Source organism: Mirounga angustirostris, unplaced genomic scaffold (assembly GCF_029215605.1).
Source record: "Mirounga angustirostris isolate CCGP_5_RB_7025 unplaced genomic scaffold, mMirAng1.0.hap1 SCAF_3, whole genome shotgun sequence".
In the NCBI taxonomy this organism is placed as follows: domain Eukaryota; kingdom Metazoa; phylum Chordata; class Mammalia; order Carnivora; family Phocidae; genus Mirounga; species Mirounga angustirostris.
In genome coordinates this window covers 180,239,575-180,267,359 of record NW_026991711.1, presented here as the reverse complement: position 1 = coordinate 180,267,359, position 27,785 = coordinate 180,239,575, and the positions used below count along the sequence as shown (strand labels likewise).

The window sequence follows — 27,785 nt, the reverse complement described above, 5'->3', positions numbered from 1 at the left end:
TTTGTGAGAGTGAGGGAGCACGAGCAGGGTGGGGGCAAGGGGGCAGAGGGAGAAGCAGGCTCTGGGATCATGACCTGAGCTAAAGGCAGACACTTAACCAACAGAGGTACCCAGGTGCCCAGAATTTTTATTTTCTACAATGAGTATTTCTGAAATTATTTCAAAATAAAGAGTTAAAAAAATAAAATGTAATGGCCCTCCCTGAGACCTACAGAATCAGTCTCTGGGGAATTTATATTTTAACAAAAATCCCCAAGTGATTCTTAAATAGGCTCTAAAGTTTAAAAACTTTTGATATAAAAAATACAAAAAAAATCCCACACACAGTGGAAGACTCAATATTTTTGAGATATCAATTTTCTCCAAATTCATCTATAGACTAATCTCAATAAAAAATCATTTTCAATGAAAATCCCAGCAGGCTTTTTTGTGTGTGTGTGGAAATAGACAAGCTGAACCTAAAGTGCAAATGGAAACACAAAGAATCTATATGATAATCAAAACAACTTTGAAAAAAAAGCACCAAGGTCTGAGGACTAATGAGATCTGATTCCAGAAATTATTATAAAGCTACAGCAATCACAACAACATTGTACTGGCATCAAGATAGACAAACAGATGAATGGAACAGAATAGAGAGTCCAGAAGTAAACCCACCCCTATACAAATACCTAACTTTTGACAAAGACACAGGGCACTACAGTAGAGAAGGGATAGATTTTGTTTTTGTTCTGTTTTTTAAGACATGGGGCTGGAACAACTGGATTATACAATACGTGGAAAAAATGAACTTAGACCTTGTAGCATATACAAAAATTAACCCCAAATGGATCACAAACCTATATATAAAACATAAAACTATAAAACATGTAGAAGAAAATATAAAAAATCTTTCTGGCCTTGGATTAAGCAAAAAATTCCTACATAAAACACCAAAAACACAATCCACAAAGAAAATATGGATAAATTGGACTCCATCAAAATTAAAAACTTCTGCTCTTTAAATGACACTGTTCAGAGAATGAAAAGATAAACCCTAGAGTGGAAGAAAAATCTATACAAAGTACATAGCTGATGAAAGACTTGTATCCAGAAGAACACAACCAACTTTCTAAACCCAATAGAAAGAAAACAAGCAACCCAATTAAAAATGGGCAAAAGATTTAAGCAGGTACTTCAAAAGGTAAGATACGCAGATAGCAAATAAGCATATGAAAAGATGCTCAACATCATTAGTCACCAGGGAAATGCAAGCTAAAACCACAATGAAACACTACTACGCACTTATTAAATTGCAAAATTTTTTAAAAAATGGCTATATCAAGTGATGGCAAGGATATGGAGCAACCATGCACTGCTGGTGGGAATAGAAAATGGTACAACCACCCAGGAAGAAAGTTTGTCAGCTTCTTAAAAAGTTAAACCTGGGGTGGCTCAGTCGGTTAAGCGTCTGCCTTGGGCTCAGGTCATGATCTCAGGGTCCTGGGATTGAGCCCTGTCTCAGGCTCCCTGCTTCTCCCTCTCCTCCTGCCCCTCTACCTCCTCCCCCCAACTCATGCTCTCTGTCTCTATCTCAAATAAATAAATAAAATCTTAAAAAAAAAAAAAAGAAAGAAAGTTAAACCTGCAACTGCCACACCATGATCAGCCATTCTGTTCCCAGGTTTGGAAATAAAGAATAAAGAAAGCACATGTTCATACAAAGACTTATAGGCAGAAATTCACAGCAGCATCATACATAATAGCTACAACCCAAACATTCGTCAACAGATGAACAAATTGCAATGTATCCATTCACTAGAATACCCCTTCAAAACAAAAAAGACAGTGAACTATTTATATACACAAGATCCAATCAAATAATGATGTTGGGTTAAAGAAACCAGACAAAAAAGAGTACTGGGCGCCTGGGTGGCTCAGTCGTTAAGTGTCTGCCTTCAGCTCAGGTCATGATCCCAGGGTCCTGGGATCGAGTCCCACAACAGGCTCCCTCCTTGGGGGGAAGCCTGCTTCTCCCTCTCCCCGTCCCGCTGCTTGTGTTCCTGCTCTCGCTATCTCTGTCTCTGTCAAATAAATAAATAAAATCTTTAAAAAAAAAAAAAAAAGAGTACCTATGGTATGCCTCCATTTATATAAAACACTGCAAAATGCAACCTAATCTGTAGGACAGAGAGCACAGTGTTAGAGATGAAGAGCAGTGGGGATGAAGGAATTACAAAAGGGATATGACAAAATTTTGGGATGATGGCTATGTTCATTATCTTAATTGTGATGATTTCTTGGGGATATATATGTCAACTTATCAAACTGTATACTTTGTGTATGTGTAGTTTACTGTATGTCAATCATGCTTCAAGAACACTGCTCAAGTAAATAAATAAACCCATACAATAAAAGATCATGGTCCAATCCAATGCCATCCTAGGCAAGATACAACCTCTTGAGCTCCAGTTTTCTCATCTAAAAAAGGAAATGTAGTCATCTTTGTCACAAGCAGTTATAGGTAGAAGATGGTCAACAAATGCTGGCGCTCTCTTTGTCAGCTTCCTACTTTCCAGTTAGCAGTCTGGAGGCCCACAAGCTAGGATGTAATGTTTCAGTTTCTTGAATATTAAGATCAGATGGCAGGTGATCCAGCAATCCCACTTCTGGGAATTTATCCAAAGGAAATGAAATGAACATCTCAAAAAGAAATCTGCCCCCCTCCATGTTCACTTAAGGATTGCTTACAGTTGTCAAGACATGGAAACAATGTAACTGTCCATGGATAAAGAAATGTGATTTTCTATAATAATACATATATATTATTCAGCCATAAAAAAAAGACAGAAATCCTGCCATGTGTGATACTACTGGATAGACCTTGAGGACATTATGCTAAGTGTAATAAGTGAGACAGAGAAAGATAAACACTGTATGATCTCACTTGTGTGTGAAATCTTAAAAAGAAAACAAAACTAATTCATAGGTGTGCCTGGGTGGCTCAGTCGGTTCAGCGTCAGATTCTTGGTTTCAGCTCAGGTCATGATCTCAGGGTTGGGAAGTTGAGCCCTACATCAGGCTCCATGCCCAGCGTGGAGCCTGCTTAAGATTCTCTCTCTCCCTCTGCCCCTCCCCCCCAAAAAACACAAACACAAAACAAAAACAAAAAACTAATTCATAGATACAGAGAACAGATTAGTGGTTGCCAGAAGCAGGGGGGTGGAAGGGTGGGCAAAATGAATGAAGGGGGTCAAAAGGTACAAACTTCCAGTTATAAGTAAGTCCTGGGGATGGAATGCACAGCATGGTGACTATAGTCAACAATACTATATTGGTTTTTTTTTTTTTTTTAAGATTTTATTTATTTATTTGAGAGAGAGAGCGAGCGCGCACAAGCAGAGGGAGCAGCATGCAGAGGGAGAGGGAGAGGGAGAAGCAGGCTCCCGCTGAGCAAGGAGCCCAATGCGGGCTCCATCCCAGGACCCTGGGATCATGACCTGAGCCGAAGGCAGCTGCTTAACTGACTGAGCCACCTAGGCTTCCCAACAATACTATACTGTATTTGAAAGTTGCTAAGAGAGTAAGTCTTAAAAGTTCTCATCACAAAGAAAAATATTTGTAACTATGTGTGGTGATAGACATTAACTAAATTTATTGTAGCAATCATTTTGTCATAAACACACGTATCAAATCATTATGTCATCCCCCTAAAACTAATACAATAAGACTGGATGACAGGTATTTAACATTTATCTCAAGGAAAGAGTGTTTGATTTCATGACTAAATGAAACATTTTGCGATTTTTAAAATTTCAAAGGCTAATAGCTTAAACTCATTTCCTGGAAAGAAAAATGCATTCCAAGATTTTGATTTAGAAATCTTAAAATACACAGTAATAAAAACTCTCTTGACGCCATTGAAAGTAGCTATTACATCAATTCCTTCCTTCAAGATTGATAATTGAATGGAAAGAAATAAGTAAGCTCTTATCCTACCTTTCCAGTAAGAATTGAATTGTAGGGTAATCAAATGGCCCTAGATGATGGAAAATTACTCTTTGCAGAAATTCTAGCTAGTATGCGAAGAACGAATGACAGAAAAGAAAACTACCAGTTTGCAGTCCCAAACAGCAGTTGATTCAGGCAAGGATCATTAACGGAGACCACTAGGTGAAAGGGCAATGGTCAGTGGAGAACTTCTGTTTGCACATGCCAATTACCAGCCCTCAGATTACTTCCTATCTGCACCCACCAATCATGCTTAGACACTACTAATGGGACAACTCGACACTGTGTACATCCTGACATGATGCAATGTGAAGCACACAGCAGTGCCTGGGAAGAGGCCTTGCCACAAAGGTTTCATCTGAATCTAATCAAGCCTTGGGGCACCCGGGTGGCTTAGTCAGTTAAGCATCTGCCTTTGGCTCAGGTCACGATCCCAGAGTCCTGGGATCGAGCCCTGCATTGGGCTCCCTGCTAAGCCTGCTTCTCTCTCTCCCTCTGCCACTCCCCCTACTTGTGCTGTCTCTCAAATAAATAAAATATTAAATATAAATAAATAAATCTAATCAAGACTTAGACCTAACTTCCACTGTAGAAGAAATACAGGGGGTTGAAGAACAAGTTAACATTACAAAGAAGCAATCAGGAAAACCCTGAAAGGGAGAATCTTTGCAGGATAGATAACCTGATTTCTTTAGTGCTTCACTGACAAACAGGGAACACTGTTCTAAATTAAAAGACATGTAAAGACCGGGCGCCTGGGTGGCTCAGTTGGTTAAGCGACTGCCTTCGGCTCAGGTCATGATCCTGGAGTCCCTGGATCGAGTCCCGCATCGAGTCCCACATCGAGTCCCACATCGGGCTCCCTGCTCGGCAGGGAGTCTGCTTCTCCCTCTCCCACTCCCCCTGCTTGTGTCCCCTCTCTCGCTGTGTCTTTCTCTATCAAATAAATAAATAAAATCTTTAAAAAATAAAAATAAAAATAAATAAAAGACATGTAAAGACCAAATGCAACACAAGGGTCTTGTTTGGAACCTGGTTCAAATAAATCACCAAGAAAAGTGTATTTTTGACACAGTTTAGGAAATATCAACTTAGTTTAAATGATTTTAAGCAATGATTGTTAATTATGCTACATGTGTACTATGAGTATGTAAAAAAATACTTAATTTTATATATGTATACCAAAGTATTTAGGATTAAAATATACTGTGACTTGTTTTTTATTTATTATTTTTTTCCTACTTGACACAGAGAGACACAGAAAGAAGGAACACAAGCAGGGGGATTGGGAGAGGGAGCAGGCTCCCCAATGAGCAGGGAGCCCGATGCGGGGCTCGATCCCGGGACCCTGAGATCATGACCTGAGCCAAAGGCAGACGCTTAACGACTGAGCCACCCAGGCGCCCTACTGTGACTTGTTTTAAAATGTTTGCAAAAACAATAGATAAAACTAATATGGCAAATTGTTAAAATAATTATAAACACAGGTAATGGGTATATGAGAGTTCATACACTTCTCTCTACTTTTTGCATTTGCAAAGTTTTCAAAATAAAATTACTGCTATATATAGTACAAAATAATATGCTTCCAGCAACACAAATGTCAAATGCATGCAATAAAAGCATTTAAAAGGTCTGCAAGCCACTCTAGTCTGACTCAAATTAAGAATCATTAGTCAGGGGCGCCTGGGTGGCTCAGTTGGTTAAGCGACTGCCTTCAGCTCAGGTCATGATCCTGGAGTCCCGGGATCAAGTCCCACATCGGGCTCCCTGCTCAGCGGGGGGGTCTGCTTCTCCCTCTGACCCTCTTCCCTCTCTTGCTATCTGTCTCTCATTCTCTCTCTCTCAAATAAATAAATAAAATCTTTAAAAAAAAAAAAAGAAAGAAAGAAAAGAAAAAAAATCATTAGTCAGACCTAAGTCACTAGTTCACTCACATTTGACACCTGTGGCTCTCCCACCTACTTAGAGCCATGTGACCTTGAGCAATGGACTTCACCTCTGAGCTCCCTCATTTGTAAATGCGTACCGGGGTAGTTCCTATATCACAGTGTTGCCGTGAGGATGACGCAGGTTAATACAACTAGAGACACACGGGGTGGAGAGCCTCCCTTCCGGGTGACAGAGTGGAGAGAGTCATTCAACCAAGTATTTATTTTTGCCTTCCAGGGGCCAGGCATGGGCTGAGTACTCCTTCACTGAGCTGGTGGACAAGGCTGGTCATACAGAACTCTCTCAAGTAACCGCAGGCATGAGTAAATACAAGCGATGATGAGTGCCGTGAAAGAAAAGGACCGACCGTGGGCCACCAGAGATGTGCGACTGATCGGCAAGGAAGACAGTCTCCAAGTTCAAGCCATTGGAGTGGGCGGCCCAGCAGTGAAAGCAGGGACCCTGGGCAGAATACTTGGGTTTGCGGCCAGTTCCTCCAACTGTGACCTTGAACAATTTACTTCACCTCTTAGTTTCCTCATCTGTCCAATGAGTGCAGGGATGAACACTACTTGTCTCATAGGGTTGTTGTGAAGATTGCCGGGTTAATAGTATATGGTGCTTAGAATAGGACTTGGCACACACTAAGCCCTCAATAATCGTGTTTGTTATGATGTCAATGGTCCTTTGCTCCTTGGAGTGTAACGCTACCACACCTGTCTCACGGTTTGTCCTGTGAGGACTTAATGAGTTCACGGTTTGAAGTTCCTTTTTCAGTAAACCCTAGCTGTACCGTAGAGTCACTTGGAGAGTTTGTGTATATACACACACATTTATATGGTTACATACATACAAAATATGTATGGGGCTCCATTCTGTAACGAATGAATTAGAGATTCCAGGGGTAGAGCCTGGGCATCTGTATTTTTTTAGAAGTTCCCCTAGTGATTCTAATGTGCAACCAACCAGGGTTGAGAACCACTGACCTAAGCATTCAAAATGTGAAACCATTTCAAAAAAGCGTAGACCTCTACAGTGCAATGAGTTTATTATTACTGTTATTGTGGCTTCCACAGCGTACAACCCATGATCTTAGTATAGCATACAAATGATGTTAGCCTTCAGAAGAGTGCAAGTTCTCAGTAATTCCTCCCTCTTTTCATACCATCATCCCCCATTTATTCCAAGAGCTGAACAAACATCCAGGGAAAAAAGCGCTCAGGTAAACCACCCTGCTCCATCTAGAGACTGCCTCAAGGTGCCTTTCTCGATAGGATTAACTTGGGAACAAGCTAGAACACACCTGTGGGTCGAGTTACTTACATATAGAAGCCACCCAACCCAAACGGATGTTTGCTGCAGCCTTCCTCGTACAAAGGTGCCTTTCTGCACCCGGATGATCTTAAACACGGAAAAGCTAATACGGCTATTTGTCACAAGGGTGGGATGAGGAAGGAATCAGGCTGTAAATACTCGGGCATTGGTTTTCTATGAATTCAGGAAACAAGTTTACTAACATTTGCGGGGCCATATAGTGCAATGTTCCATGGCTTGATTGGATTGTGGTTACATTTGGGTGTATTCATTTGCCAAAAGTCATGAAGTTGTATAATTATCATCTGTGCCTTTTACGGTAGGTAAGGTACGCATCAATTAAAAAAAAGCACAGGGGATGGGGGCGCCTGGGTGGCTCAGTTGGTTGGGCGACTGCCTTCGGCTCAGGTCATGATCCTGGAGTCCCGGGATCGAGTCCCGCACTGGGCTCCCTGCTCGGCAGGGAGTCTGCTTCTCCCTCTGACCCTCCCCTTTCTCATGTACTTTCTCGCTTTCTCAAATAAATAAATAAATATTAAAAAAAAAAAAAAAGAAATCACGTCTTCTTCTCAAGGCAGTTTTTTGATTTACGGATGTCTATATTCATCAGCCCACTTTTTCTTATATTTCTAATCTGTTTTCTAAAATAAAATTTGATTTCGGGGCGCCTGGGTGGCTCAGTTGGTTAAGCGACTGCCTTCGGCTCAGGTCATGATCCTGGAGTCCCTGGATCGAGTCCCGCATCGGGCTCCCTGCTCGGCAGGGGGTCTGCTTCTCCCTCTGACCCTCCCCCCTCTCATGTGCTCTCTCTCATTCTCTCTCTCAAATAAATAAATAAAATCTTAAAAAAAAAAAAAAAGCACAGGGGAAACAGCTGCCAAAGAGTTGCTCGCTACGAGGTGCACGTGCGGAGAGAAACCAAAAGAGTCCCAAGTTAGTTCGAACTCCCTCTTTGACCTGCGTGTTCCGACTTACACGGGAAGAAGGGCTGGAGGATCTACGCATGTCCTTGGACAAGGACTGTCCGCGAGGGAGACGGAGGCCCCCTGCACCGCGGGGTCTGGCCTGGATCTTGAGCGCCCGGAAGCGCGCGGGGCCCTTACCGAGCAGCAGGAAGGACAGGACCCACTGCAGCACCGCGGCCGTCTGCAGCCGCCGCGCCAGCGGGATGTTGAGCGGCGCAAACTCGACCTTCATGCTCCGGCCCGGGAGACGACTGCGCCGACTGCGGGCGTCTCGAACGCGGTGGCTCCGCGGCGCCGGGGAGGAACGCGCGGCCGGAATCGGGCCCCGCGCGGGACAACCCCGGGGCAGCGAGGGGGAAGCGGCGGCCGCCGCGCAGCGGGCGGGGGCCGGACTTTGTCGGAGGGGGTGGGGCGGGAGGGCTGAGGCTGGGGGCTGCCAATCGCGCGCGCCCGGGCCCGCGTGCAGCTGGCGCGCCCGGGCGCATTGGCCCGAGCGCCGGGGCGCTGGTGAGGGCGCGCCACTGTGGGTACTAGGGACGGCGAGAGAGGTCAGCTGGTGGCCTGCCCGAGGTCGGCAGCGTGGGCTTCCCCAGCCTTGCTCCACCGGGATCTCCACCGGGATCTGACCACTGCTCAGGGGATCGATCACCTTCAGTATCCGCCCTTAAACCCACCCCTTCCTCCGAACACTCTGGGGAAGGTTTAGTTCAAGGAATCGCCCACCAGCTAGAAGGAGGCACGGGACGTAGCTTCTTTGCACGCAGGGTACTCTTGTGTTTATTGGTCTGTGTCCCCAACACCACTCTTTAACTGCAGGGGGAGAGGGGAGGCAGGGATCTGGCCTCCTCTCTTGGGTACTCAGATCCCTACACTAGTCCTGGAAACTTTTCATTTATTCATTCATTCAGCAGATACTGACTGAATACCTACCGCAGGCCAGGAACTATTCTGGGCCCTGAGTATATACCTGGTAACCTAGTCACGCAGTACAAATTATGGGCGGAGACAAACATTAAGCAAAATAACCACACAATTAGGTGTATAATTGCAAAGTGAAATCCTACTCTGAAAGAGTGAAGGAAGGTTCTAGGACTTAGGCTGGAGGTCAGGGAAGTCTCTGAATAAGTATATAACAGCTATATATATGTATAGCAGTATATAACAGCTTATAACAGCTATAAAGGTGAATCTAGTTAACTGAGGGAGTCATCCAGACAGCGAGGAGCACATGTGCAAAGGTCCTGTGGCTGAAATTCAAAGAAAATCTATTGGGAGTTCAGGGAACAAGGAGGAGATTGGGGTGGAATGAGGCAAAAATGGTGGCCAAAGGCCAGATCCTTGCAGGCTGTTTGGGGTTCAACTATTTACCCTAACACCTGTCACTGAAGGGTTTCAGTTATGATGTATTAAATGGATAGATTCTGAATAGTTGCCTAGTCCTTGTGAGCACCGCTACATTTTTTAATACTACCTACTGTATAGTTGAACAACTCCAAGTGGCAGGTGGCTGTTAAGTCATTGCTAGAAGGGATCTGCAACAGGGCAAAACAAAGTTGACTAGCCATCCCACCACCATGCTCCTTTCTCCAACAATTCTAATAGAAAGTTGGATACAAATGAACACTTAAGGCAAGGTAGTTTAGGGAAGTTGTGACTTTTTATATGCAAAACTTGCTGGTTTGTGTTTCTTGTTTGTTTTTCCTAGTTGAGGATTCACTTTCTTCTTTTAGACTTCTTCCCTGAGCCTTCCCCCAGTGCTAGTAGGGATACTATGAGTACACATTATTTCAGATGTCATGCAAAGCCCTTTGCTCATCCTAGAGCAACCCTGTGAAATAAGCATTAGCTCATTTTGCAGTTAAATCCAGTCTCAAAGTCACACAGCTGGCAAAGTGGGAAAGATTCAAATACAGTTTTGTCTAAAACCCAGAGAGGAGAGTCATTCCTTCATTAAATGAATCTCACATGGAACAAACGACTGAGTGCTCGCTTTGCATCGGCATTGCCCGTGGTGTTGATAACACAAAAGTAAGTTAAGACATGGTCTCTGAGCCTTTGAGCATTCATTCATTGATTATGAAAAGGCTTCTTGTGCTAGGCACGAGCTGGGGCGTGGGTATGGGCTATAATAGTGAACAAGAAAGGTCTCTGTCCTCATGGGGCTCACAGTCTCCTGGAAGAAACAAAATAACCACATGGGTATAGAACCAAATGTATGATAGTGCCTGAAAGAAACATGCTCGTTCCAGTGATGGGGAATAATGAGCATCTATTTAGAACAGATTGGAAATAAGAGTGGAAGTAGGCAGACCCTAAGGAAGCCACCCTAGGGTGAAAGTAGGAGATGGTGGTGTGGTCTACTGTGGTAGTAAAGGAGGATAGAGATGGATTTGGGATATGTAAGGGAAATATAAATGGTAGGATTGGCTGATTGGATTCACAGTTTCTTGGTAAATAAGCCATCCAGACTTCTCCTAATCATGTGACGTTTACTGTACTGAATCATGCTCTTGTCACTTTTCCAGGCCCTCAGCTAGTAGAAAACGCTGTTAGACCCTAGCACAGCACACGGAAGCAAAGCATGGCCCCTCCAGGGTGCAGCCAATCACCATCTTAAGCAACAATTAGATCACTCATTTAATATTCAGCATGTCTCTGTGTATGTATCGTGCCCCAGGTTATTGCCGCTAAATGATTACTGAAATTAAATGGTGAGAAAGCTTTAATTTATCAAGCTATTCAAAACCAACTCTTCTCATATTTCCAGAACTAAAACTTACATGAAAACATGAACCGTAAACACTATCTTTCCAAACTACACATTTCATGGAATGGGGAGCTGAGAGCAGAGAAGTTCAGTGATTTGCCCAAGATAACCCAGCCAGTTACTGGCAAGGAATAGACCTAGCTCTCTTCCTAGCCTACTAAAATGGATGAGGAGAAGCAACATGGTATGGGATCATGGTTTCAAACTTTGACTCTAGCAAGGGAATTTTTTTCAATCTTCAAAAGATCTCCGACTGATAAAAAGAAATCCAAGTGAGCCTGCTCTTATTGGAAAAGAAGGTGGGGAACCCACTTTCTCCGCATTTCCCCCCTTCCCATAGCGACTATATTTGTAGCAAAATGAAATTGACATTAAACAGTTTCAGAAGCTCGGACGGTTTGGCAAAACCCAGTTTGGAAGCTTATTTGGCTTTTTTGTGTGTGGGGGCATCCTAATATTTGGAGAAGTCCAAGGTCTGAATGGGGTTGCAGTTAAAAAAAACCCCATCATATATGTCAATATTACTTAGTGCTTACCACCTAGCAAGTACTGTACTTATGCTTTATGGTGCTGTGTCTGATGTAAACCTCCCCCCACCCCCGCCCACAACTGCTCTCCAGTCTAGGTACTGTTATTCTTGACCAGTGAAGAGATCGAGACCACAGGTGAAACGAATTGTTCACCTATTAAGTAGTAGAACTAAGTGTCTGTGTTTTGAAAATAGGTTTGTCTGTTTCCAGAGCCTGAGCACATAACTGCTGTTTCTTAAATGATAGCACAAGGAAGGAAGAGAACATCATCAAAATGGGGAAGTCATGGAACAGTGAGCAGAAGAATGCAGAGGACCAAATGTGTCATAGTTTGGGCTGGGATTATTCATTCAATCCACAAATATTTACCAACCACATACTGTGTGCTTGGGCAGTGGGTATATGTGAGTGAATAAAACATACATAAATTTTCAAAAATTCAACCACAATATATCAAATACCTGTGCTGTGGCAAGTCCTGATGCAATCATGAGGATAGGAAATCATCGCTGTCCTGCTTGGAGATCTGAGATTCCGCCAACCTAGGGTGGTTCCTCTTTCTAAGTCTCGGCTCTAGTTAAGGAATAAGAAGATGACAGTTCAGATTGCCTCATAGGTTACAAACCCTACCCGTGGAAATGACTAGGGTGGTTCCTCTTTCTAACTCTTGGTTCTAGTTAAGGAATAAGAAGATGACAGTTCAGATTGCCTCATAGGTTACAAACCCTACCCGTGGAAATGACTACTTCAAAGTCGCTTCCTTGGGGCGCCTGGGTGGCTCAGTCGTTAAGCCTCTGCCTTCGGCTCAGGTCATGATCCCAGGGTCCTGGGATCGAGGCTCTCATTGGGCTCCCTGCTCTGCGGGAGGCTTGCTTCTCCCTCTCCCACTCTCTCTTGCTTGTGTTCCCTCTCTCGCTGTGTCTCTCTCTGTCAAATAAATAAATAAAAATCTTTAAAAAAATAATAAATAAAATCACTTCTTTGTTTTATTTATTTATTTATTTTTTAAAAAAAGATTATTTATTTATTTATTTATTAGAGAGTGAGCAGGAGAGAAACAGCATGAGAGGGGAGAGGGTCAGAGGGAGAAGCAGGCTCCCTGCTGAGCCGGGAGCCCGATGCGGGACTCGATCCTAGGACCCCGGGATCATGACCTGAGCTGAAGGCAGTCGCTTAACCAACTGAGCCACCCAGGCGCCCCTACTTCTTTGTTTTAGTTTTTTTCCTGTGCATTTCACATCAGGTAATTTCAACTAACAGGAAGAGAATGTTTTGCCATAACATGACATTTTATTGCAGCCTAAGCTAATATGTTCCCGTCTTTTTTTTTTTTTTTTATGTTCCCATCTTCAAGTTGAAAAGGAAATAGTATTCTTCCCAGATTGAGAGTTCTCAGAGGGGATAGTTTAGGACAAAGGTCACCGTGCCAGTTTTCATAAGGTGCATTCATCATAAAGGCAAATATTCTCCTTCTCTCTTGGACACACCCACCCACACATTCATGAAACTCAAACATCATGGTTACCATAATTCACTGAGAGTGACCAGATCTGGTTAAAGTCAATGGAAGGCCATCATAATGGTAGTTTCAATGGAATGCCCTTTAAGAAGTCCTGTTTTCAACACTCTTTTGAACTAAGTTCAAGAAATTTGCTCTGGCCCCTCTGTTTTCTTATTGTCCTTTCAATTAACTTATTTTATCAATCTGACAGGGCTTGAGTATGCTTGCTCTGGGCAGAGTTGCAGGAGTCTTGCCCAAGATAGCCACCATGATTTCTCTTCTCATGAGGCTTTGTAGCCACCATGATTCCTCTTCTCATGACCCTCACCCACACTTTCATTTGTACTTGGTCTGGAAACCTACTTGAGGTTCCAGCAACCCAAGCGAGGGAGGAATGAGGAGAAAGAGACTGGAAAGGTCTATGGCTACCGAGCTGGGGCCTGGGCCCGCTCTTGAAAGAGGCAGTCAACAGTATCCAACAGCAGTGTCCTTGGAGGTATGGCACAAGGCTCCACCACTTCCAGTTTCCAAGAAGGTCCAATCCAATGGGTTCGCTTGCACTCATGTTTGTAACTTTCTGGTTGTTTATAGCTACTTGGTATATGACCTGTTGATTCTTCTGGTCTATTATTATTACTTTTTTTTCTTTAAACACATGCCATTTCCCCAGTCCTGGCTGCTATCATTGCTCCCCTGGATTGTTGCAGCCTCCTAACTGGTCTCCTTGCCTTGAATTTTGCCCTCTGAACTAACACCCCTAATTCCTCTCCATAATGTCCCAAAGTGATCTTTCCAAATTACTTCATTGATAATGTTATTTCTTTGCTTAAAGTCTTTGAATTTCTTCTCATTGTTCTTAAAATAAAGTCAAAACTCTTTAATGTAGTTTTGGGCCCCGCATTACAGAGCATCTGCTTACCTCTTGAGTCTCAAGTGTAGCTCTCCACCTCTCACACTTTAAGCTTTAAGCCATCTGAACTTCATTCAGTTGAGCAACCAAATTTCAGGAAGAAGGAGACATCTGGGGCTTAAGAACAGCCATTGAAATGCTTCCAGGTTTCTCTCCACTAGCTTTTTTCTTGGTGTTAGTATCATTTTATCTCTTTGCAAATTGGTTTCTCTAAGTGGTGGGAAACATGGCCACCAATGACTCCAGACTTGTACCTTACTGCTTCCACCATTGAATAAAATGGAACTCAAGTTCCCTATGGTCCCAGGTCCAAGATCCAGCTTGGATCAGGTGTTTACCCCTGGTACACTGGCGTGGGATACAGGGTTCCATTGCTTTAGCATGGTGACTCAAAGGTTTACCTCATGCAGAGAGAAATAAGGCATGCTGGGCAGGTTGTCTCAAGTTAACTCAATCATAACCAGCTAGAAGAGAGAGATGAAGGAGGAGTTAGGTCAAGTGAAGTATTTCTGGCCTGGGTGACTTGGCAGATGGTGGTGACTTTGAAAAGGATAGGAAGCACACAAGGAAGAGTAAGTTTAGGGGAAGCGGAAAGTTCAGTTTTTGAGTTGAACGTGCCGGCCTGTTGGACATCCATGTGCAGATATTCAGAAGTTGGTAAGAAAGGTGCACAGAAGAGAGAGATGGGCTGGAGTTTAGAATGGGCACCGTCTGCATTTAGGGAGTGGTAGAAGCTGAGACTGTTGGGGGAGAAGATCACCAGACATAATTCCAGAGGGTATCCTACACTGAAGGTAGGGCAAGGTAGTGTAGGGGGCAGAAGAGGCTGTGAGAGTTAGTATGTATCAAGTGCCAAAATCTAACATGAACTACTCTTTTTTTTTTTTTAAGATTTTATTTATTTATTTGAGAGAGAGAGAGAGCACATGAGGGGGGGGGAGGGTCAGAGGGAGAAGCAGACTCCCTGCTGAACAGGGAGCCTGATGCGGGACTCGATCCTGGGACTCCAGGATCATGACCTGAGCTGAAGGCAGTCACTTAACCAACTGAGCCACCCAGGCGCCCATGAACTACTCTTAAAATTTAAATAACCATCCTATGGCATACCTATGGTGTGTGTATTATTATTACCTTCATTTTACAAGGAACTGAGCTCTATCAGTAATCAGTGATTGGTCCAAAGTCTCAGTGAGCAGTAAATACAAGGGTTTTTTTTTTTTTAAGATTTTATTTATTTATTTATTTGATAGAGAGTCACGGCGAGAGAAGGAACACAAGCAGGGGGAGTGGGAGAGGGAGAAGCAGGCTTCCCGCTGAGCCAGATGCAGGGTGTGATCCCAGGACCCTGGGATCATGACCTGGGATCATGACCTGAGCTGAAGGCAGACGCTTAACAACTGAGCCACCCAGGTGCCCCTAAAGACAAGGTTTTAATCTGTTACTAACTTACAGAACTCTTTCCACTACAGTATATTGTCTCTCACATAGCAATAGTAGAAAAAATCCAGGGAGCTATATGGAGGAGTCTGGAGTCAGGAAAACTAAGAAAAGAGAATTTCAAGAATGAGGGGATGGCTAATAATATAAAGTGTCTATCAAGTTTATTTTTAAAATACAGTTTAAAACAGCCATTGGTTTGACAATTGGGAAGTCAATACAGATCAACCTGACTCTTGGCAGGTCTAGCAAACCTTGGTTCCAGGTAGATCCATCAGTAGAAACCTAAGAAGAAATATGGACTTTGGCTGTGTCCTAAAAGTTTCTGGGTGGGAGCCTGGGTGGCTCCGTCGTTAAGCGTCTGCCTTCGGCTCAAGTCATGATCCCAGGGTCCTGGGATCGAGCCCCACATCGGGCCCTCTGCTCAGCGGGAGGCCTGCTTCTCCCTCTCCCACTCCCCCTGCTTATGTTCCCTCTCTCGCTGTGTCTCTCTCTGTCAAATAAAAAAAAAAAGTTTCAGGGTAATCTACAAAGGGGTTAGAGTGTGCTAGAAATTTATAGGAAAGACACACAAGGTTTTAGCCAGAACAGAACCAGTTTTGGATATACTGCAATTAAAACTAGACCAGTTATGGTAAACTGTATCATCTATTACCTGAGCTTACAGCCCTCTCATCCTCCTGGAGGCATCAGCCCACATTTTACTAAGCTTAATACCAGAGCAAATTTATAGTCTCAGATCACTGGGTTGGTACCCTGAATATCGATATCTAAAATTCGCAGGGTGCTTTGCTGGTTTCAAATTGTTTCCAAGTACTTTATCCTCACTCAGCCATCCGCTGAGGTTCTGTTTCCATTCTATGGATGAAGAACCTGAGGATGCGGATGGACAATGTTTGTTTCTGGCGTACCACTTTCAACTCTCTGCTGTTGGAGTGTGAAAGTTCATTAGACACAATACTGCATCTTTAGGATCTGTGTTGGAAGGATTTCCGACGTCATAACATCTCTTATCCAGTTGCTGCCCAACCCCAAAGCAACAGAAGGTGGTACAGTCATTTCAGAAACTTTCACTATGCGCACTACACATTTTAGAGGCAAAAACGATCGAGCTCCCACAGGTCTACACAGGATCTCATTTCACGTAGTCATGAAATAGGTGAATAGTTTACACCTGTCTGATTAGGTAGGGAATGGCACATGACTGTTTTATAACAACCTTGGTTTTTTTCCCTCATAACACAAGTAGTCTTGCTAATTACAATTCTGTTAAATACAAAAGGTACAATGAAAGAAATAATCTCACCATCTAAAGATAACCGCTGTTAAGAAAAATATTAAGGAATTAAGAAGAAAACTTTTAAAGAAAAAGAAGAAAACTACAAAGGACGAAGATATCACTTGTTAACACTTTGGTGTAGGGGTGCCTGGGTGGCCCGGTCGTGGAGCATCTGCCTTCGGCTCAGGTCATGATCCCAGGGTCTTGGGATCGAGCCCTGCATCCGGCTCCCTGCTCAGCCGGGAGCCTGCTTCTCCCTCTCCCTCTGCCTCTCTCTCTCTCAAATAAATGAATAAAATACCAACACTTTGGTGTATATCATACCAGCTGTTTCGTTTTTATTCACACTCACATGCATTTTAAAAAAACCAAACTGATCACTCTAGGTCTTTTGTTCAGTCTATTGTTTAGTAACTTGATTTCATCTAATGAAGACTTTTTTCCATGTTAAAAAATATAGTTCTCCAATATCATTTTTTTTTTCGAGTAAAGCGATAGAAATTTATTAAGTGAAGTTACAGAGAAAGCTCTCAAGAGAGGGATCCCAACAGGGTTGCCAAAGAGGGTCTTTAGGGTTGTCCTTTTATAGAAGGCTAACAGGAACTTAAATCCTTTTAACATCTCCATTGATAACACCTTCAATGGCTTACTTCCTTTTTAGGGGCTCGTTAGTCTTTGTTGGTCTCAGGTGATTATCATAAAGACACCCACAGGGGCAGGGTAGTCCTCCACCCCTCCAATATCATTTTTTTTTTTTTTTAAGATTTTAGTTATTTATTTGACACAGAGAGACACAGCGAGAGAGGGAACACAAGCAGGGGGAGTGGGAGAGGGAGAAGCAGGCTCCCGGATGAGCAGGGAGCCCGATTCGGGGCTCGATCCCAGGACCCTGAGATCATGACCTGAGCCAAAGGCAGACGCTCAACGACTGAGCCACCCAGGGGCCCCTCCAATATCATTTTTAATGCCTCCACACTATTCTATTGTATGGTGGTATCAGACTTTATTAAATCAAGCCCATATAGTTGGACATTTAGGTTGTTTCAAGACTTTTTATATTACAAACAGAAGAATACTCGCTTACTTCCTTAAAATAATTCCAAGAGTGGAATTTCAGGATCAAAGAGAATGCATATTTAATATTCTGATTCCTAGTGCCAAACTACTATTTATATTCCTGACAGGTGTGTTTAATACTGGCCGCTTCCTACATTGTTGCCAACACAAGTTGGTGTCGTTTATTTCTTTAACCTCTGCCAGTGTCTTTGGAGAAAATATCTTTGCTTTCATTACTGTTTTAATTTGGTTTCTGTCCCCTTCCCCACTTTTTGTTGTTTTTTTGTTTGTTTGTTTGTATTAATGAATTGGTTGTTCATTTCCTTTGCCCATTTTTTCCTATTGCGGTATCTATTTTTTTTTTAAATATACCTTAAGGAAACAGCCCAAGTGTCTGTTGGCTGATGAATGGATAGAGAAGATGCGGTATATGTATGTGTGTGTGTACATATATAATATATATATACATTATATATATTGTGTATATATAACTATATATAGTGTATATAGTATATATGTTATATATGTATATATTGTATATACACACACACGAATAATATTCCATTGTGTAGGTATGTGTATATATATTGACAGTCGGGAAGTCATATATATACACATACACAGTGTATAGACATGTGGAATGTATATAACATATACACATTCCATATACATATTCCATATACATACATATACATATACATATACATGATGGAATATTACTCAGCCACAAAGAATGAAATCTTGCCATTTGTAATGACGTGGATGGAGCTAGAGAGTATCATGCTAAGCGAAATAAGTCAGTCAGAGAAAGACAAATACCATATGATGTCACTCAAAGGTGGAATTTAAGAAACAAAACAAATGAGCGAAGGGGGAAAAAGAGGCAAACCAAGAAACAGATGCTTAAGTATAGAGAAAAAAACAGATGGTCACTGGAGGGGAGGTAGGTGGGGGCATGGGTTAAATAGGTGACGGGGATTATGGAGAGCCCTTGTGGGGAAGTGTTGAATCACTATATTGTACACCTGAAACTAGTATTACACTGTTAACTAACTGGAATTGAAATAAAAACAAAAAAAAAAGAAAATACACCATGCATTTCTATCACTAAAAGAAAACTTCAGGGGCACCTGGCTGGCTCAGTTGGTGGAGCGTGTGACTCTTGATCTCAGGGTTGTGAGTTGAGCCCCATGTTGGGTGTAGAGATTACTTAAAAATAAAATCTTTAAGAAAAATCCTTCAAATATTTATTGTCTGCTCTGTGCCAGTCACTGAGGCTCCTGGCATATATCAGTGAACAAAACACAAACATCTCTGTCCTATATAAGTTATGTTTTAGCAGGGAGAGATGTTTATATCTAATAAGCATAATATATAGTATAGTCAGGGGTAGATCCTTCTGAGAAGACTTGAAAGAGCAGAGGAAGCTACCTCTGCAGGAGCCTGGGGTCAAGAACCTTCTGGCAGAGGGCACTGCTGGTTCAGAGGCTCTAAGGTGGGTCACTGACTGGCAAGTTCAAACACACATGGAGTCTGTTCTTGGATAGAAAGTTCCTTAAATTAATCCGTAAATTACAGTTGATTCCTAATAAAAGAGCAGAAAAAAAAGTTTTTCAGAACTTGACAGAATTCTAAAGTTTATCTAGAAAAATGAACATGAGAGATAGAAAATTGTTGTGAAAAAAAGCAATGGATGTAGGAATGTTGATAACACTAACTCCATCTTTGGCCCTTTGTTTTGTTCATGTCCTCACAAGACCTCCCTTGGAAGTTAACGTATGCCCTGACCCGAAGGCGGGCGGGCTTGTTCTGATCTTCAGAAGGCATCACTGGAAATAACCGGCAGAGATGACAGAGGCGGTCCCACTTGAGGTAACTAGTAGAGAGTCCCTGGCGCACAGATGGTATCATTTTGGATAACTACCCTCTGACCCTGCCATCATGCCCCTTGCTCTATAAAAGCTGTGGCTGAAGGCGCGAGGTGGGGGAAGAGGGGGAGGAGGGGAGGAGGGGAGGAGGGGAGGGGGGGGAGGGGGGAGGGGGGAGGGGGGAGGGGAGGGGTGGGGGAGGGGAGGGGTGGGGGAGGGGAGGGGAGGGGAGGGGGAAGACTGCTTTGCGCTGGGACTGCTTGCTCTATTCCCTGCTTCCCAGCAAGGTAACCTGATTAAAATCCTGCGGGAATGGTATGGATAGCTTTGTTTTTCCATCTCAAAGTGCCTTCTCAGTCTGGAGAATACTGACCCTCCTTCACCTTCTAATATTGATGATACATTAACTCTTCCAAATATTAAAATGCATTATAAAGCTATAATAACTAAAACTTTGGTACTGGTAATGAACTAGAAAATTCAGCAGTAGACCTAAATATGTATGGAAATATAATATACGCTGATGAGCAGGGGGTGTTTTTTGCACCTGATGAATAACTGAACTCTACATCTGAAACTAATGATGTACTATGTGTTGGCTAATTGAATTAAAATTAAAAAAATAAATGTAATATGCTAAAGAAGTTATTTCAAATCTGTGGGGGGAAAAACAATCTTATTTAACAAATTCTGTTGGGCTAACTAGATTGCTGTTTGAAAACAAAATAAAGCTGGTTTACTCGCTCTAAAACCTAAATAAATTTCAAAAAGATACAAGATTTAAAAAAAATTCCAAGCCCTTTAAGAAGCATACGTGATTTTTATAAAACAATCTTTTTTTTTTAAAGATTTTATTTATTTATTTGAGAGAGAGAGAATGAGAGAGAGAACACATGAGAGGGGATAGGGTCAGAGGACGAAGCAGACTCCCTGCCGAGCAGGGAGCCCAACGTGGGACTCGATCCCGGCACTCCAGGATCATGACCTGAGCCGAAGGCAGTCGCTTAACCAACTGAGCCACCCAGGCGCCCTTTATAAAACAATCTTGAGGTGGTGAAAGACTGTATAAAATGTAACCTAAAGCCCAGAATCTATAAGGCAAGAGAATTATAAATGAGACTAAAACTTTTTTTTAAAGTGCTTTATGAAAAAAAATAAAACATCAACTATTCCTATTGTTTACTTAAAGGCCACCAAGCATTTGTCCCCCTCACCCCCAAAAAAGTGCCACAGTTATCTGTTTCTTACCTTCATCTTTAATTTCTTAAAATATGCCCATGAAGGTATGCTAGGTAAAACAGAACATAACCAATATACTTTTTAAAGCTCTTATTTATTAGAGAGAGAACTCATTCGAGAGTGAGCATGAGCAGGGAGGGGGAAGGGCAGAGGGAGAAACAGGCTCCCTGATGAGCAGGGGGGCTCAATCCCAGGACCCCTGCATCATGACCTGAACCAAAGGCAGCTGCCTAACCGTCTGAGCCACCTGGGTGCCCCCAGAACATTACCAATATTTCTGAAATGCTTTTGAAATGCTCCCAGGCTACATCTGTTCTATTCCACTCTGAACTAACTACTCCCATATTTTATCATCCATTTTCTTTAGTTTTACCGTCTATTTATATATGCCTAAACAATACACTCTCTAGGTTAGCCTGTTTTTCGTTTTTATCTACATGACACCATACTGTGTAGATGCTTCTGTGATTCACTTTTTCTCTCAATATTCTATTTTTATGACTTAGCCAAGTTTATACATCAGCTGTAGTTCATTAACTTTCACAGCTGCATGGTGTTTCGTTGTATGGCTTTATCCTCATGCATTCTAGTATTGATGGACATTGGGTTGTTTCCAGTTTGGGTTGTGTGGTGTTTTTTGTTTTTTTTAATAATGAACATTTTTATTTGCTCTTCCAGGGCACACGGGTAAGTTTCTCTGGGGAATATTGCCGGGAGTGTAACAGTAGTCAGGTATGCACGTGTTCTGCCTTTCTAAGTAAGGCCCTATTTTCCAAAGTGGTTGTATCAATTTATACTCCTGATTCTTTTTTTTTTTTTTTAAGATTTTTTATTTATTTATTTGACAGAGAGAGACACAGCGAGAGCAGGAACACAAGCAGGGGGAGTGGGAGAGAGAGAAGCAGGCTTCCCGCTGAGCAGGGAGCCCGATGTGGGGCTCGATCCCAGGACCCTGGGATCATGACCTGAGCCGAAGGCAGACGCTCAACGACTGAGCCACCCAGGCGCCCTATACTCCTGATTCTTGCCAACATTTGGTTGGGTCGGACTTTCACATTTTTACCAGTCTGGTAGGTATGAAAAGGTATTTCATTATGATTTTAACTTGACTTTCCCTAACTCCTAATGCAAGGAGAACTTCAGCCCATCTTTCATTTCTAGGAAATGCTCCCATTTCCTTCTTGCTCTCTAGCTGGCCCTAATATTAGACAAAAGTAGCACCTACCTTCATTGTGTGATATACTATCTCAACGTTTTCTGACTATCATTCCTATCAGTCAGCTGAGCACTTGTGATGAGTACTTGTGGTCTAGTTTTCTCTTTTCCTTTCGAATCCTCTAATTCTTCAGTACTAGAGCAGGTACAAAGATGAAAAGCAGGATGGATGCATTGGGGGATATGAGGAGAGGAGAACAGAATGTCCCTGCTAGTTTGAGACCAGCAGGAAACCGACTAGGATAGATGACTGACAGCTGCCTGATTTTGAGGACCTAGGACATAAAAACTATATTAATCATTTATGAGGATTTGTGATCCTTAGGATAATTCTCTAAGGTGTATATTACCTGTTTTATAGATAAGGAATACTTTGGAGTACCCAGAGGAGAGCAGGTCAGCATGCAGAAATTTAAGAAGTCCTTTATTCAGTAACCGAGATGTGAGTACCAATTTGGCAAAAGATTTTATTGGGCATTGGAGAGGTTTGCCATTGATGGGGCCTCTGCCAATCTGTTATATTGGGTACTGGGAAGGGATTGCCTGCAGTCATGGAGGGAAGTTAATATAGTGCAAACCTGCTTGAATGGTAGTCGAAAGGCCTAAGTTCCACCCACCTACTGCCCCACACCTGAATGGCTTTGGAGGCCCTCAGTCACTGTATACTAGAAAGGATAAGGGCAAGTCTCCCCCATGAAACTGCCTCAGCTCAGCCTTGAGAGTTGAGTGACTCAGCTTGTGCCTTGGTCTCACCATCTGTAAAATGGGAATAATGATCACCTATGTTGGTGTATTTCCTGTAACAAATAATCACAAACTTGGTGGGTTAAAACAAGTTTAAGTCCCAAATCCATTTCACTTGGCCAAAATCAGTGTCTCTAGACACTGTAGGTCTGCTCCAGAGGCCAGGGGGAGAACCCTTCATTGCCTCTTCATTTTCAGGTGGCTTTTGGCATTCCTTGACTTGTGGCTACATCATTACAGTCTCTGCCCTTTTGGTTATACTGCCTGCCCCTCTTCTGTTTGTAAAATGTCCCTCTGCCTCCCTCTTCAAAGGATGCCTGTGATCGCATTTAGGGTCCATCTGATAATCCAGGATAATCCCCCCCATCTCCAGATCCTTAAATTAACCTGCAAAGACTGTTTCCACATGAGGTAACATTTACAGGGGCCAGGGCTTAGGACCTGATATCTTAGGGGGCCCCATTCAGCCCATTACATTCAGGGTTGTCAGAAAGAGGAAATTTGCTAATGCCGGCAGAGGCCTGAGCTCAGCCTCTGCCAGCAGATAGCACTGTCTAAATATCAGTTTCTTTCTTCTCAAGTCTCTAAGGAAGCCTCCCTTAAAAAGGGGCTGCTGCAAGGCTCCAATCCAGGTATAAGACTTACAAGGGTACAAGGGAGACTATGTAAGCACGAAGAATGAAGCCCAAACTGCGGTCCCTTGGTTTCCCTGAGCTGCTCTCACAGCTCAGATGTGCACATTTTCCTCCAGTAGGATGCCTCAGACCCCTCCTGTCCGCTCACCTTCTCCCCACCTCCTGGAGAGGATGCTCCACCTCCAGGCCCCGCCCCACCACATGTCGTCACTTGTCCCCGCCCACTAGTTTGGTGTCCTCCGCCCTTAGCGGGTTAGAAGCGTGAGGGCCTTTGCAGTCTGTCCTTTCTACTGCCTATCAAATCGTAGCACATTCTATCCAATTTTGGCTCCTTTCTCAGCCTGCGCGTCATTCGTACAACGCAGGTGGATTTACAGAGTTTAATTGTGACAATTTACTTGCCTTTAGATGAAAAACGAGGCAGAAACTATTGGAAGAAGACTGGCAATATTTAAGAGAGCCCATGCAAGAGCGGGCCGGGTCCTACGTGCCTCGTGAGCTGAGCGCCGGCCGGTTTACGGCGCAGGCGCGGTGGGGTCTGACTCGCCATGCCGACTGTCAGCGTGAAGCGGGATCTGCTCTTCAAAGCCCTGGGATGGACCTACAGTAAGTGCCGGCCCCATAGCCTGGCTTTGTGCCTCTCCTCAGAGGCCGGGACCCCGTTCAAAAGGGCTCCGTGGTAACGTTCATTCTGCCCGGCAGGTTTTGGCCTCGGGTGCCCCGGGTATAGACCGGGATGGCTGGCTGTCTAAGCGGCGGGGCTGAAGTAGCCTCTCGCAACCAGTCGTGCCAGGGCGGTCTTTGCATCCGCGCCTGTCCAGCTCGCTGTGTCATTCATTCAGCAATCTCCCATGGAGCGTCTTCTGCGTGCCTGGTGCCAGGGGATAGAGTAGGAATGAAGCTCTAGGTTGCATCCCGAGTGCAGCTAGTGGAGTGCAACAAGAAGAGCTCTATAGAAACTCCATTTAAGAGGGAGTGGAGGGAGAAGTTTGAGCGGGAAGGGGTGGTATAATGTATTAGGTGTTACGTGCCAGGCACTGCTCTAAGCGCTTTGGGAATACAGCGGTGCACATGACACAAGGTCCACGGTCACATTCTAATGAGGGAGGCAGACAATAAGTAACCAGCACATTAATAAAATGATTCTGGATTAAGTTAAAGGCTATCAGGGGAACGAAAATACTGTTCTAAGGACAACATTAGATGCAGTAGTAACATCTGAGCTCAGACCCGAATGACAATGAGGAGTCTTTACTGGGTGGGCTCAGTCTTCATCTCTTCTGTTCTAAAAACATCCCCATTTGGAGAAGAGGAAATATTAAGTACAATCATCTGGGACCATATGGATGTAACAGTTGAAATGGTATCTGCCTTTCGTAGTTATCAGCTTATATAAAAGCTGTGGCAGCTGGTTTGTGAGCTGTTTTTGGCTTTTAGGGCTCAGGACGATAACAGAGCCCTAGTCTGTTTAAAAGGTACTGCTTCCTAGAATAAGATATTACCTGAAAATAGTTAGCTTTTAAAATGTTCCTGAGGGGCACCGAGGTGGCTCAGTTGGTTAAGCGTCTGCCTTGGGCTCAGGTCATGATTCCAGGGTCCTGGGATCGAGCCTGGCACGGTGCTCCCTGCTCAGCGGAGAGTCTGCTTCTCCCTCTCCCTCTGCTGCTCCCCCTGCTGTGCTTGCTTTCTCTCTCTTTCTCTGCCAAATAAATAAAATCTTAAAAAAAAAAATTTTACACCTTCAGAAACATTTTAGGTACTACATATTCTTTTAAGTATTCTTTGTAGGGTTCTGCCTTTAAGACCTTGAAAATAGAGGTAATACTCTTGACCTCTGAATTCAGCTCTAATTTTCTTTTTTTTTTTTTTTAAAACAGAGGTCTTTTTTTTTTTTTTAATTATTTATTTATTTATTTGAGAGAGAGAGAGAGAAACAGCATGAGAGGGGATAGGGTCAGAGGGAGAAGCAGACTCCCCGCTGAGCAGGGAGCCTGATGCGGGACTTGATCCCGGGACTCCAGGATCACGACCTGAGCCGAAGGCAGTCGCTTAACCAACTGAGCCACCCAGGCGCCCCTCAGCTCTAATTTTCTACACCTTTTTTCTTTATACTTTTTATAACATGCTTATTTTCTTTCTTTCTTTTTTTTTGGCGTATTTATATTTCTTCACCCATTCTTCTAAACCATATTCTCACTAATGGTATATGATATGCCTGAATTGCAAAAGATGGTATGTGGCAAATATTTGTTCAAGATATCTGTGATTAGTTACCACCCAAGTATACATTTCTGGGAAAGTAAGAAATTAGGTTTGTATTTCCTTTTTAAAAATTTTTATTTTTTTAAAGATTTATTTGAGAGAGCACGTGCACAAGTGTTGGGGGGGGGCAGAGGGAGAGGGAGAAGGAGAGAAACTCAAGCAGACTCCCCACTGAGTGTGGAGCCCATCGTAGGACTGGATCCTACCATCCTGAGATCATGACCTGAGCTGAAATCCAGAGTCGGTCATTTAACTGGCTGAGCCACCCAGGCGCCCCTATTCTAGGTTTTTAAAATGGTGAGATTTATATATTTACTGTCATTTGGTGTTTTAATATATTCTCTGGCTGCCCCCCCCTTTTTTATTGAAAGCGATCAGGCAAGCTTGATTGCCCACCCCCCCAAGTATCCATCAGGTACTGACTCTAAAACATCAGAAAGATTGATGTTATTGAGATGTACTTAAGACAGGTCAGAAATAATATTCATCATTAGTTTATATTTCATATGTTGTTGAAACTTAACTGGGTTGAGGTCAAAGTTGGAAAAACATGTTTAGCAAAGTATCCAGTTTCCAAGTAGTATGAGTCCATCTCGTTTCTTACCCTCTCTCTTTTAATCAGTCTTCCTCCTATTTTTTTAAAGATTTTATTTATTTACTTGATAGCGAGAGAGAGAGACAGCGAGAGAGGGAACACAAGCAGGGGGAGTGGAAGAGGGAGAAGCAGGCTTCCCGTGGAGCAGGGAGCCCGACGCGGGACTCGATCCCAGGACCCTGGGATCATGACCTGAGCCGAAGGCAGACGCTTAACGACTGAGCCACGCAGGCACCCCCTATTTTTTTTTTTTTTTGAAGATTTTATTTGACAGAGAGAGACAGTGAGAGAGGGAACATAAACAGGGGGGAGTGGGAGAGGGAGAAGCAGGCTTCCTACCAAGCAGGGAGCCCGATGTGGGGCTTGATCTCAGGACCCTGGGCTCATGAACTGAGCTGAAGGCAGACGCTTAATGACTGAGCCACCCAGGCGCCCCAGCCTTCCTCTCTATTTTCAGATAATATCTCATTCACTCTTTTGGATCTCCATTCCCTCTTCAGTCCCTCCAAGGTTTGCTTTTTGTCCTAAATTCCATTGTTTCTACCGGTTACTGCCTTCCCCTTCATCTCTTTGCTTACCAGGGATATTTCTCAATATCTATTCTACTCAATATCTATTCTTCTATTGTTTTAGTCATTTTGCTTCTCTGGGGCAGTTTTATCTCCGTCTACCTTTTTTAATTTTTTACCCCCCAAAGAATCTGGCATTATCTTTTTTTTTTTTTTAAAGATTTTTTTGTCAGAGTAAGTGAGCAGGGGGAGTGTCAGGCAGAGGGAGAAGCAGGCTCCCTGGTGAGCAAGGAGGCCGAGGAGATGCGGGGCTCGATCCCAGGACCCTGGGACCATGACCTGAGCCCAAGGCAGACGCTTAACCAACTGAGCCACCCAGGTGTCCCTCTCAGTCTACCTTTTTAATCCCCTTTCTCAGGTGTTTTCCTTCTTGTCGTTCATTTTCTTGTTAACTGATTTATTATCACTGTTGAGTTCTGGTCCTGCTCTGCCTCGGTGTGATTGCTGACAGTACTGTCAGAGGCACCTGGGTATGTCCTACAAACCCCTAGGATATAGTCAGGTGTGTCATTTTGTTAGGATTATTAATCCTGATTTTGTTGGTTCTTCCTTGTTTCTAAGCACATGAAATACAGCTAAAAGGAATAAAACAAATTGTATAATTAGGATTCATTGACAGATTCAATATTTTATTTATTTATTTATTTATTTATTTATTTTTTAAAGATTTTATTTATTTATTTGAGACAGAGAGAATGAGAGAGAGCGCACATGAGAGGGGGGAGGGTCAGAGGGAGAAGCAGACTCCCCGCCGAGCAGGGAGCCCGATGCGGGACTCGATCCCGGGACTCCAGGATCATGACCTGAGCCGAAGGCAGTCGCTTAACCAACTGAGCCACCCAGGTGCCCCCAGATTCAATATTTTAATAACTAATATTTAATAACTAAATGGTTACCAGATTGTAATCTATTACTGCATCATGAATTACCCCAAAATTTAGCCCCTTAAAACAGTCATTTGTTAAATGGCTTCTGAG

The 27,785-nt window shown here is 43.2% G+C and overlaps 2 protein-coding genes across 8 annotated transcripts in view; one reads left to right on the top strand and one right to left on the bottom strand.

The window, feature by feature from the left end:
• MOGAT1 (monoacylglycerol O-acyltransferase 1) overlaps window positions 1-8,779 on the bottom strand; it is a 101,221-nt gene extending 92,442 nt beyond the window's left edge. The window contains exon 1 of one of the 5 annotated variants that reach the window (XM_045867882.3): window positions 8,340-8,779. In XM_045867882.3, the coding sequence (XP_045723838.1) occupies window positions 8,340-8,433 (94 nt within the window). In that variant the 5' untranslated portion in view covers window positions 8,434-8,779. Of the gene's footprint in view, window positions 1-8,211 lie in introns of all 5 variants that reach the window. The other 4 variants (XM_054505994.2, XM_045867887.3, XM_045867888.3 and 1 more) reach the window with 4 other exon arrangements.
• Window positions 8,780-23,760: 14,981 nt separating this feature from the next.
• The window catches only part of FARSB (phenylalanyl-tRNA synthetase subunit beta), a 78,672-nt gene continuing 74,647 nt past the window's right edge, over window positions 23,761-27,785 (top strand). The window contains exon 1 of one of the 3 annotated variants that reach the window (XM_045867889.3): window positions 23,761-23,988. In XM_045867889.3, coding sequence (XP_045723845.1) covers window positions 23,931-23,988 — 58 coding nt within the window. In that variant the 5' untranslated portion in view covers window positions 23,761-23,930. The remainder of the gene's footprint in view (window positions 23,989-27,785) is intronic. The other 2 variants (XM_064587141.1, XM_045867890.3) reach the window with 2 other exon arrangements.